Source organism: Anser anser (genome assembly GCF_964211835.1).
Source record: "Anser anser genome assembly, chromosome: 1".
In the NCBI taxonomy this organism is placed as follows: Eukaryota; Metazoa; Chordata; class Aves; order Anseriformes; family Anatidae; genus Anser; species Anser anser.
The window spans coordinates 125,933,953-125,946,695 of record NC_139720.1 but is presented as its reverse complement, the minus strand read 5'-3'; the positions used below and the strand labels follow the sequence as shown (position 1 = coordinate 125,946,695).

The 12,743-nt window shown below is 38.0% G+C and overlaps 1 protein-coding gene across 2 annotated transcripts in view; it reads left to right on the top strand.

Annotated features, from left to right (window-relative positions):
* POLA1 (DNA polymerase alpha 1, catalytic subunit) overlaps positions 1–12,743 on the top strand; it is a 221,499-nt gene that overhangs the window by 141,063 nt on the left and 67,693 nt on the right. For both annotated transcript variants that reach the window (XM_083836819.1, XM_083836820.1), the window contains exon 35: positions 11,983–12,099. In XM_083836819.1, the coding sequence (XP_083692945.1) occupies positions 11,983–12,099 (117 nt within the window). The remainder of the gene's footprint in view (positions 1–11,982; positions 12,100–12,743) is intronic.

The window sequence follows — 12,743 nt, the reverse complement described above, 5'->3', positions numbered from 1 at the left end:
TACTGTTATTGCCTGGTACAAGGGTACATGGTTAAAGTCAGATATTCCTTGCATATGGTCTGTGTTATGTCTGGCATCAGTGAACTTCCTGTAAAATGGTTCTGCAGTGGGGGAAAATTTCAAAGACAGCATGTATCTTTGAGGGGAGAGGGTGGAATAGTGAAAGATGGGGGGGGAGTTGAGTGTTTGCAGCTTTCTGCCCAAAGTAGAGGCACGGATCTGAAGAAATCTTCAGTTCTTACTGTTTGTGTTTTGCTAGATTCTTTAGCAAGCAATACATGGATGGACTGTATGAGCTCTTTGTGCTTTGTTGACAGTTGACAGACAAAGCAAAATTATTTGTGAAGCAAGGTACTGTACTTAGTTGTGACCTGTTACAGCCTAAGAATGTGGCTTGCTTTGAGTTGTGTGAATAGGGAGAATATTTCACAGAATAGACTTGAGTATCCTTGTAGTGGTTTTAGATGTCCGTACAGAAGTATGTAAGCCATCTTTCACTGATCTTTTTTCAATGTAGTTTTCCATATGTAGTCATTTTAAGTATTCCATCTCCCCGTTGCTTACTTGAAATCTAATTTAGCTGTTTTCATATTTTCCTAAGTAAAATAAAATAACTGGTAGTTGCCGGTTTTCTTTGAGGACAGTATGTCAGACTATGAGGACTTGTGCTCTACTTTACAGTGTTTTGGGTGTATATTTTGGTGCCCAGAACCTTATTTTACTGAAGATAAACAAGACCAAGGTATTGGCTTTGATGTGAAGTAAAGCAGAACATAGTTGCTAATTTAGTGTATAATGTACAACTGTTAAGGTTGGAATTTGTCTGCTTGTGGTGCTATTACATGTGTTTAAATGAGGGCCACTGTTTGCATCTAACCTATCATAAGGGTTTGGAGTGCTCCATTATCTTTTCAGCAGGCTGATGACAGAGCCAGGTCTTTGCACAAATGAGATCAATAAGTTTCAAATAACTTGTATGAAATGACATATGACTGTACATTTGAAGATGTCTTATTAAAAATTGATTTTTTTTAAAGCAACATGTAAAACTCTTACAGTGACCTACAAGATATTTTTCAGTTCTGTCTTGGTTGATAATTTTGTTTAAAGCATTTTTTTTATGTTAGTTTGAGCATTTGGGTTCTTCTTTGGGTGGTGGGGTACATTTCTTGCTTGTTCCATTATCTCCTACTTTGATATTTTTTCTGAGACTAATGATCAGACTGATATGACAGGTATTGCTGAGAGTAATATTATCTAGAGGTTAATGAAGTTTTCTTTCAGTCTTGGGTGTTTTCGTTCATTTTTTTTTTTTTTTTTTCAGTTTTGGATGAGAAAGTAATTCCAGTTCTATTATTTTGGAATATCTAAATCACAAAATATCATTATTGGAAGTCTACAAACTTTCATTTTCAGTAGTATAGAAATAGGCATATGATTGTGGCTTACTTTGTGTCACAAGAGCGATACTTTACTGATAGTTTTTTTGTGGTAGCCAGTTAATAAAAGGGTGGTTACTATATGTAAGTAGTGAATAAATGTCTAGAAAGTATTCTTATGAGACAGAATTTTGTTGTAGGCTAAGTCCTCTGAATTTACATCAAATTTCCACAGTATTCAAAGGCAGCTAGGCTTGGGTCTTCTCTTTTGGTGTTTTGGATCTGAGCAGTTTGGTGTGAAAGGTAAGCTTCTCTTTTGTAAAGGCTGCCAGGAACCCACATCACTGCCTCTGTCATTCTAATATCGTCAGCTTTTTCAAGATAGAAGGACACCTCATGTTTTCCTGAGAAACTATTTCCTCTCTCATACTTTGTTTAAGGTAGCAAGTTAGTGAAGCTGCATTAATTGCAGTTTGACTGGTTGTTCTGGACTGTCACATCTGGTCTTTGAAGGGTATGGATCCCATTGACTCCAGTTGCCTTTCAGTCAGTTTGGGCTGGCAGCTTTCCAGTGGGGAGCTGAGGTGACAAGTGTGTCTCTGAGATCAGGAGGGTTCAGTAGATATTAGTTTGGAGAGGGTATCCTTCGCTCTTACCAGCAGTACAGTCTCATTGGGTGGTAAGGTGATCATTTGCCTTCCACTAGGAAGTTGTTGGCTAACGTGCTTCAATTTGATAACGTCCTTTAACTGGTTCCTGTGATAACAATGCTGGATATAACCAGCCATCTCCATGGTCTGTACTGCTTTGAAGTAGTACACTTTGAAAAGCAATTCATATCTCCTTGTTACTATTCTTTCATTTAAGAGACAGTTGTGTATTTTTCCTCAAAGATTGCTTCTATCCATTAATCAGCCTGGCTAATGCTTTCTCAGGCAAATGGTGAATTCAAGAGGAGCAGAATGAACCATCCAGGAAAGGCATTTCCTTTCTTTATGAGAGGTTTTTTTTATCCACTCCATCCCACAGCTGAATTCAGATCAGTTATATAGGCCAAAACTCAAGAAGCTCTGAAAATGAGGAAGTGCTTTGAAAAGAAATTGAAATCATATCTTCAACGTCCACTGAAGTGAGGCAGCATGAAATGGAGTGTGAAAAGCTGTGGTCCCTGTTTACTTTTTTCCTAAATTGGATGATCAGGTAGCATCAGACTCTCAAACTACTCATAGTGGGAAATAGAACCTATTTTTTCTGGATGAGGAACTAGGTATGATATATAATGTATAGGGAAAAAAAAAGTCAAGTCAGCAGACAGGAGTGAGTTGGTTTAAATAATAATAAGCTCCTTATATTTGCTTGTGATTGAGATAGTCATATACCACATTGGATCTTTGACAAGGTCTCTTAATGGACTACGACTAGTTTTATGTATAAATTTCAGGAACAAATTCCAGTCATTGAGAAACGAAAACTATTTGCATTGCTGCTTGGAATTGAAAACCAAATGCCCACAATACGTAACAGAACACCAGAGAACACTGAATAAGCATTCCCTGGGTAAAGTATTTAAGCTACAGGATAAATTCATAAAGGAACTGATGCAAATCTAAGTATATGCTGCAACATCTTTCCTTTCAGCTATAACAAGTTTGGCACTATGTTTAACATGGTACCTATCCCCATTAAAAGACAAAAGCTCTAGTCAGCCAGCGTCAATAATAAACTCTTGACCCAGCTCCTTTTATTAAATAATCTTTGAAGTCTCTATGGAAATATCAAGTGAATTTATTATTGGGAGATGATTAAATGTTACAGTGAGGACAGCAGTATAAAGCCTTAAAACAAGACATTCTCAAAGATCATCCTTTGTTTTTTTAGATTTGACTGTAGATATGCTAGATATATTCATTTTAAGAGATTTTTGACTTAAGTAAAAGATTCAGTTATGTCTAGCAGTTCAAGAGAATTTGCTTTTACATTTTGAAACTCTAGGATGAAATTCAGACAAATTTTTTCGCTGGTAAGGGATCTCTTGAACCTGACGTTAGGGCTTCTGACTTTCTACAATTTGATCTCTGTGGTAAGGAAGTTTTTACATGTTAAAGTCAGGGAGGAAACTTTTCTAGTAATTTCTTGCTAAAGTTTTGACAAAGTTAAGTCTTGTGAAAGTGGGAAAGAAAGGTAGAATGCTTAGTGTATTAATAACAATGTCTAGCCATATACTACTTTGAGATCTAAATATGTCTAAACCTATATGGGAAGAAGCTTTATAGACCCTGCAGATTTCCTTCAAAAATAGAAATGGTCAAGGTCTTACAGATACTGTTTTTTTTTATTAGTTTTTGGAGTTTGGTATGCTTGAGGAATATCAAGTTTCCTCTCCTACTTTGAAGAATGCTGAAAAAGGTGCTGACCCAGAATTCTGCATCACCAATTGGTTCCAACTCCAACACTATCTGGTTTTTAGGGCTGGTTTGTATGACTTCTGTCAGTAGGGTCTGCTTTCCTTTTATCAAGGAGATCATTGATAGCAGAAATGTCAAAATAGGTAAGATTCTCCGCCTCGGAAGGTGCAGGTCCACCTTCTATTTGTAGCGCTAACTTCTGGAGAGCTAAAAAGTCCCTTTCCTCAGGGACGAGTTTGGCTGCTGCATGTCCTTATAAAGGCTTCTATTCTGATGGCGGTCATTTTGCAAAGGGGTGAGGAAGTAAAAGAAGCCTGATGACTGATTTTCCAAATATGATCTTCTTCTGAGGTAGGATATTCTTTTTCCCTAAAATTTCTTTCTGACAAGATTACCTCCAAATGACACCTTACCTTTACGATGAATTTACTTGTTCTTTCTTTTACCTGCACGAACAGAGTGGTGCCCAAGAGGTTGCTTTTTAGTCATCATAGTGTGTTGTTTTCGTATGTTGATGCAGTCTTTTATAAGTTCAGGTAATTTAGTCTCAGAGTTGTTTTCATTAGCAGCTACAGCTTCCAAAGGAATGGCCATCTCTTCTCAAGCTGTCTAGGAGATGCATAGACCGGACTGGGTAAGATGTTTTACCGTACCACCTGTGTGGAGCCCTCCTGATCAAGCTGGACCCCACTGAGTCTATTTTACTAGTTTCACAGATAAACGACTCCATCCGTAAGACTGATGAAACTATCTAATGAACTATCTGATGCATCTTTTTACTTGCTCTGGAAAGACAACAGGAATGAAGAAGCTAGCTGGGCAAGAGAAAGTATATGAAGCAGGCAGGTGACAGGGTAGCACAGGGAGCTTTAAAAAACAAACAAAAACACCTTGCTTTTTCTGTAGAGGAGAACAGTGTGATTCTGATTATGCCAATCCTAATCTTTCATCATTGAGTCTTCTATCTTGAAAAGAGAATAAATATGTCTATGCCTTTCTTGTGTTTGGCAGCAATAGAGTTGGTTTCTCTATTAGAGTGGTCTTCTGAGTTTTTTGGCAGTTAGACTTCTCCATGAAAAACTGTAGTGTGCCCTTAGGAACCTCAGTTATGCTGAGCTTCAGCTCACTAAGTAGGTATAGTTTCCCATGTGAAACCTTTTTTATTATTTCTGATACCATCCCTGAGCTGAGGGCTTTCATTTGGGGATTGTTGCAGGTACGTGTCACTCTAGTCTCTATAGTCTATGGAAATCCCAGAGTGTGACACTAGGTCCTCACAATGTCATTCAGATTTTCATTGCTGCTGTGATCTCACCAACACTATGCAAGTGCATTAGATTGATTCAGTGTTATTACTAGAGTATTTCTTTATTCTGAACTAGCAAAAAAGCAGCTTGGAAGTTAAAATTACTTTAATTGGGTTTCTGGAACTCAGAAACAGTTCAGAAAAACTTCCATGACTTTACAGTAGTTCATCTTGAACTGGATATTGATTCCACCTGTGGTATTTCAAGTGTAAATTGTGATGCAGTTCTTAAAAGATGTAGCTACTATTAATAGCCGAAACTTGTGCCAAAGAATGTGCAAACCAAGGTTTTGGCTCAAGTTCTAATTCCTGAGATGCTGTGTGCTACTAAAGAGCGTTTGTCTGTCTGTTCCCTGAAATGTTTGGATATTTATAGAAGACGCAGACAGGTGGAACATGGAGAAACTACTTGAGATGTACACAGGTTATGGCAAGGGGAACTGATAACTTCAGTGTCACTGAGTCAAGTCTACTGTTATGATGAGAAACTTCGTATAAAGTGTTTCATAAAGTCATCAATCTCTTAACATTGCATGGGGGTAACAAATTTGATAGTTCAGGCAGTAGAAAAATCCTGGGGGAACTTTGTCCTTCCAGGGAACCAGTGGAAGACAACTGGTTCCTTGTCCTTCTAGGGAAGCAAAGAGCCACTTTAACCAGATTTACCCTCTTGGGTAAATGCCCATGAGGGTAGACCATAATAATAGCAGAAAAATGTAGTTTGAAGATTCTGGTCTTGGAATTAGTGGAAACAAAATGCTTTTGTAGGAGTAGTTGAAAACCAGAGGTCAGTCTGAAGTCAAGGTGTCTTGATTAGTAACTCACAATGACACCCAAATAAGAAATTTCTCATTGTGTTGTCTAATATTCTGCCTTCTAAAAGCTGGTTTGCTGATCAGGAAGCTTGTGCTGGTTGACTGGGAAAGCTGGTCCAGGTTGTCTTTCCACACTTCCTTTCTGGGTTGGCTTGATCAGATAAGGTGGTATGTCCAGCTTTGCAGTGAGGAAGCTGCTGTGGATTTTGGATCTAGTTTTCTCCAGCTTGGATATCTTAGCCATCTGGAGATGGGACGTCATGTACCAAGATCCCATTTTCAAAAATCCACATTAAAACTGTCTTCAATGGAGACTGTAGAGAAGCAATCACTAATTACATTTTAAATTCAACTCCAAAGTGACTGATAGTGACCTGAATAATTTTCAGTGCTTGCAGCTTTCTCCTTTATACTACTGCATTTTTTCATTCTGTGTGAATTTAAACCATCTTGGCCCCTGAGCATCCAGAGTATCTGAAGGCAGGAACGCATATACAGGGCTGAAGTGCTGTAGAGAAGCAAATCCAGTCCTCTACTGTAGCAGGCAACCAAGCTACATTGTGAAATGCAGTTTGTAAGAACTATTAAGATAAAGCTCAGTAAATGTGTGTTGTTGACTCCTTCAACTTCTGTTTGAAAGGCTGTTCCAAAACCACTTGCCTCTGTATTTTGGGGTAATATTTATAATACTTGTTGATCAGTAGAATGAGAGAGGCTAATTCTCAAGAACAGACTTACAAAGAAAGAAAATTACTTTTGACTTGCAAATTTCTCCCCATTAGCTACAGTTTGTGGACATAGTACTCTTCAGGGATTTTCTTTTATAATGTGCATTTACTTCAGTTGTTTTTTTTTCCAGACTTTTTTTAAAATATATTTTAAAATGAGCTAAGCATTTATAGACAGAACGTTTGGAAATGCTAGTTGCTTTTTTTTTTTTTATCAACTTGCATTTTATTTCCCACAATGTTGAGATACCAAGTAGAACAAAACTGAAGGTTTTCTATTATGATTTTGTTTGATCTATTGCAAATTAATTTACAGACTTAGCGATAGCTGCTGGGAAATGAGGGATTGGTTTTGTTTGGTCAGCGAAGATGATAGGCATGGATCAAATAAGGGTTAACAATAATGCACTTGAACAAATTGAATCAGAACATAATGCATGTATTGAACTTGATTGCAACATGCATGTCCATGGAAAAGTTTTTTGTTTGAAACAAATCAAGGCTATGGCTTAATTATCAAAGCAAAACAAGAGACATAAAGAGCTACATGTTTCTGATACTGCTTTTTTCAAAAATAGCTCCCTTCACACAGTTATCTACATGTTTAATTTCCATGCATAATAGCAACAGTTATTGTTGTCATTTGTTAAGAGAGATTAACAGATAGTAAGTACAAACAAACGCAAATAAGTCCTGAATAGAGAGGTGACAAAGAAAGAGAGACCTCTTTAATGTTAATTATAACTGGTAGGAAGTCTAGACAAATTACATTAACTGTTTTCTCTGTGAGTTGAAGGGACATTTAGTTAGTATCTACATAACGGATACTGTTGCACGTTCATTTTTGTGGACAACAACTTAGATCTCCATTTTTTAAATATAGTTTATTGAGAAATATACTTTTCAGTGAAAGTTGTTTTTATCATTAGTCCTTAGTAGTTAAAAACAGGTGTAAGTTGTTGAACCTGAATGCTTATTTTTATCCCAAGCTATTGTTTTTAGTTTAAGCAGATTTCTTCAGTCTTGTTTCACCTTCTGTATTTTGTGATCAGCAACGTTCCCAGTGTTTTCTTGCACAGTGACTGCATTAGACTGAAGCAATTGCATAAAGAAACTTGCTTCAAATGTTATTATTTAGTAGTAGTTTGGGTGGACCACCTCTCTGTTCCCTTTTAAGATAATTGAAGCGGTACCTTGCAACTGGTGTAGTCCTTTGATTCTTATCATTAGCTAAAAATGCCAATAGGTGGCAGAAAATGCACTGTTACTTTTATCAAGCAGTATTTCGCCGTTGCCTATTTCTGAGTATTCTGCTCAGCCGAAGTTGGGATGCTGCTCCCATCCCAGGCTTTGTTTTTTCAGTTGCACTTGCATTCCCTAACTCTCATACCTTACAATCCAGCAGTTTTCATGCTTTATTTTTCTAGTATACTAAATTGTTTGAAGTTCAAGTGTAGTCATTAAATATGTTTTGAAACATGAATGTTCTCTTTTTGTGCGCACAGAAGCTTTTCATAGTTACAGCTGAAACACTCACAGAAACAGGAGGGTTTGGGACTGGGATAGGACACCCTCTGCACCTCCTCCTTCCTGGCTGTGTATTTTAAGACCCTCTTTGTGTCACACTGCTACCAGATGTTTCACAGGAAGGTATAGATACAAAGCAAATATGGCACAAATGGCTTTCCATGCAGACCATGTCCTTAGTCTCTCCTTAATGGAAGATACGTGACTTGTTCTTCCAAAAATGTTTTTGTTTTCCCTCACAGTAGCACTAATGATATTCTTAGTACTCACATGAGTGAGCTTGTGAAGTTTTCAAGTCCTTTCCTTCACTAACTTTTCATGGCAATAAATTATTCTATATCTGTTTAAGTTATTAAGAAAATGTGAGGCAACTAATCAACACCTTCCTCTTATAGAAATAAATCTTAAGTCCATGTGCAAAACCAAAGCTAAATACTAGCTTTGTGACTTCAGGCTCATTTTTATGTCCACTCACTCCAAAAGACCTTGAGTCAGAGCCTAAAGTAGGACTTCCATGGTGAAACATCAGCTGAAGTCAGTCAGTCTTGTTGAACAGCGTCTATCTTCCTAATGTCACTTGTGAGATATTTGCCGTAAGTAATTCGTGAGAGACAAGGAGAATTGTACTAGGACTGCTAGTGCAACAGTTGTGCAGCAGACCAAAATTAAATTCATAGAAGATTTCTGAATTCTTGAAATTTTCTCACCTTGCAGTATTAAATATGTAATGATTTAGGTTGATAATCTGCATAACAATAAAACCCAAACATTGTGGTCAGTTATGGTGATCATATTTTTTCCAGAAAGCTTGCTCTGACATAGATTATACACATATTTTATTAAGAGAACCCTAGATAACAGCTTGTCTCATCCCAAAATGTTAGGTGAACTGCTTTTTGGAGATGCTTTTTTCAACTTCCATTTACTCTAAACAGATCATAGGGTGAGTAGTTTAGGCTGAATATCAGGCTTCTAGATACCCAAAGTTGGGTGCAACAAACCCTAACTGCATGTATACCGGACTGTTTCTGACTCTTTGCAACTCTTTAGTCTTTAGAGCTGTTTTGTGTACTTCTGTTTCTGCATTACGGACTTGAGCACACATCTTAGGTAGTGCCATATACCTTGCTGTTGGCAGAAAGTTCATGAAGTTACTCTAGTCTGCCCGCAAGGGCAGAAAAGCTCCTTTGTGCGAGAGCAGCAGGAAGTGTTTTGAAGTGCATGGCACTGAGTGTTGAGGATATGACATGGCTGGAGAAATGGTGAAAGAATTTATTTTTTAATTGGAAGAAGGGGGTAAAGATGACAAACACAAAAGGAGATGGTTATCTCCTTTTATCAGGTTATCTGATTGCTTAGAGAAAAAGCCGCAAAAACAAACAAACAAACAAAAAATCCCTGTATACTTCAGCAAATGATAGGAAAGACTTTGACAAAAATTAAAAACTAAAAATCAACTTTTAAGAGAAGTAATAGTCAAGTCCCATTTTAAGTGTTCTCTAAAACGGAAAACTAAAGTTTATGTAACCTGCCACCTAAGTTCCAAAGCATTATAAATAAAGTAACTCAAATATCTAACTTCAAACTAACATACTGACATAATTGTATTAAATCAGGACACTGGATTGATTACTGAGGCCCAAAATACAGGTTCAGTTTGGTCCTTGACAGTGAGGAATGAAAACTTAAGTCACATCTAATTAACAAATTTGCGTTCTCAGCAAGCCCGAATCTCCACCAGCTGAAAGCCAGCAGGGTTGTGTAGCTGCAGCCTTGCCTTGCTGACTTCCCAGCGAAGATGGCGATAGAGGCTGTAGTGCTCTGAGGGAGGCTGTGGAAACTGAAAGGGTGGGAAACGTGACAGAAACTGGAAACCTCAGCTGCCATCATGGAGATTGGGGGGTAGAAGTCATTGCCAGGGTATAATGATACAGCTTGTTGCAGAACCGGTGAGCAGGGAAGCAAGCAGTTTTTTGAGTTGTCCTTCCTTTGGAATATTTCCATCAAAGTACCCAGAATCACTGTGTGTAGATTTCACTTCTTTGCAGGAGCAACAAAAGCAAAAGTTTGGAAATGCAGGCAAAAAATAGACTATTCAACTGTAGAAATATCCGATAATCTGAAATATGGAGCTAAGTAATGTTGACCCACTCAGGTTAGTAAAAGCAGGAACTGTTTGAGAGGAGTTGGAGGAAGACCTTCACGAAACGAAGTTGACTTGTTAGATAACAATGGAAGATGAAATCCTCTGTCAGTGTCAAGAGATGTAGATGCTAAAAACCCAATCTTAATTTTGCATACAATGTTTGTCTTGACTATTACAACCTAAGAATGAAATTGTAATCTTTGGATAATAATAAATGTCTTTCTGGCAATGACTGCTCAGTGTTCAAATGTTCACTAGTGCTCCGGGCAAACAGAACTAGAGTAAAGAAAGGAGCAGAAAACAGATGGTATGTACCATCTTCTTTCTGTATAAATTCACGTTCTTCTGGCATCCTGAACACAGTGTTGTGCAGTGCTGGTTTCATCTCTCTCCCCATTTGTCCCATTTTCCCTTGCCCCCTTGTTCTAAAAAAAAAAAAAAAAAAAAAAAAAAAAAAAACAACGCAAGAGCTTTAGAGAAGGGCAACAAAGATGTGGAGTGGTTTCCATGCAAGGAGCAACTAAATAAATTAGGACTGTGGTTTGGAAAAGAGTTTGATTGCAGGTGATGTGATGGAGGTCTGTAAAATCATGAGTGGCATGGAAAAGGTGAATGCAGAATGATTATTCTTACTCTCTCCTGATACAAGAACTAGAAGGCATTAGAAAATCTTTTTTTGGCGTGTTCAAGGGAAATAAGACACTTTTCTGTACAGTGCACAGTTATTCTGCAGGATGTTGTAGATGCTAAAAGTTTACATCGGTTCAAAGAGCACTTGAAATTCGGTGGGTTGGGAGCAGTAATGCATCCAGCACCACTGAATATATAGAGACACAGTGATTCAGGAGGTCCTTGTGCCATTCCCAAAAGTTGGGAGAATCTTCTGGAAAAAACAAACTTTATGCTTGCTCTTATGCTATTCCCTCGGCACCTGCTATTGGTGGTTTTTAGAGACAAGGTATGGCGCCGGTTTAACCTGTGGTTGGACCTGGTGCAGAAGGTGTTCTTGGGTACTTACGGATCCCAGAAATGTTCATTCTTCTGTACTTGTAAGAGAGGCCTTTTGCGTTGTTTCCTTGAGCTGACACAGATCAAGCAGGCTCATATATTATATCATTTTAAGGCAGCAAAAGTTTAGTTTTTGTTGAAGTCTCAATGGCTTCCTTTTGAAGGAAGGAAGGCAGGAAGGAAGGCTGGTTGGCTGACTGGCTTCTGGCTGTCATCAGTAAGCCTAAAAATTAAAACTTTTCTACCCTTCAGAAGAGCAAGCAAGGAAATTATACTTTACTTTAAAATTTAAATCGGGGTGTCTTGTTGTCTGGTCTGCATAGTTGTATAGAATAATTCTGTTACATGGTAATATTGTCTGAACTGGAGAACAGCGGAGGTTTCAGTACATTTCAAGGAAGGGATGACTGAAGTGTGCAGAATGTGGGATTTGAAGCAAGAGGAATTTAATTTAGTTATTCACCATTGATAGTATTACCTTCAACAAGACCTTCATCTCTTTATATGTGCTTTTTGGATCTCAGGGCCATATGAGCTTCACAGAAGACTTTAAATTGTTTTGTTTGTTTGTTCTTTTCGCTCTTCCTTGACTATGAATCATTATTTGGATGGAGTACTGCAACTTGGATTTATACTCAAAACGTCTTCTACATTTTCTCTATCTGTAGGGTTGGTTAATATGTGAGGAACCAACTTGCCAGAATCGAACCCGAAGAGTTCCCCTCAGTTTTTCACGGAGTGGTCCTGTATGCCAGGCCTGTAGGAAGGCTATCCTGAGACCAGAGGTAAGTGTTTTGGGAAAACACTTTGACAACAGTTGAGCAGGATTCTGGGGAAGCTTGCTTGCCTCTCAACTCTACCTTTCAAAAATAACAGAATAAAGCAGGAGTTTCTAATTATGTGACTAGTTTAAAGGAGACTGTTATATGCTTGTCCTGCTCCACATTCAAGCTGTGGCCTCATTGCTGTGAAGAGAGCATGCCATGCAGCTGCCGTGTTTGGAAAATTTCCAGCTGATGAGCATTTGGTCATCAAACTCGAATTTGTTGGAATGTTTCTGCCAGAATACAGGTAAATTAAAATAAACAAAACCAACCTTCTGAAACAAAACCAACTGCCTACTTTTCTGCTGACTGGTTCTCATCTGATTGGATGCTTATCACTAAAGTGCTAAGGAGCTGAAAGTGGGCTTTCATACCATCTTTTGGGGCTACTGATACCATCTTTTGGAGCTACTGTAAAGTGATAAGTGTTTTCAGGAGGTGAGAAGTTTTGGGTTCTGCACCTCCAGATTTGGCTTAGTGCCTTAAATACATAGAAGTTTTTAAACCTCACATTGAGCTGTATGCTTTAGTTGTTCGTAGTTCATGACTGCATGCTTCACCCTAGATAATTCTGAAATTAAAGGAAGCCGTCTCTATTATGTATT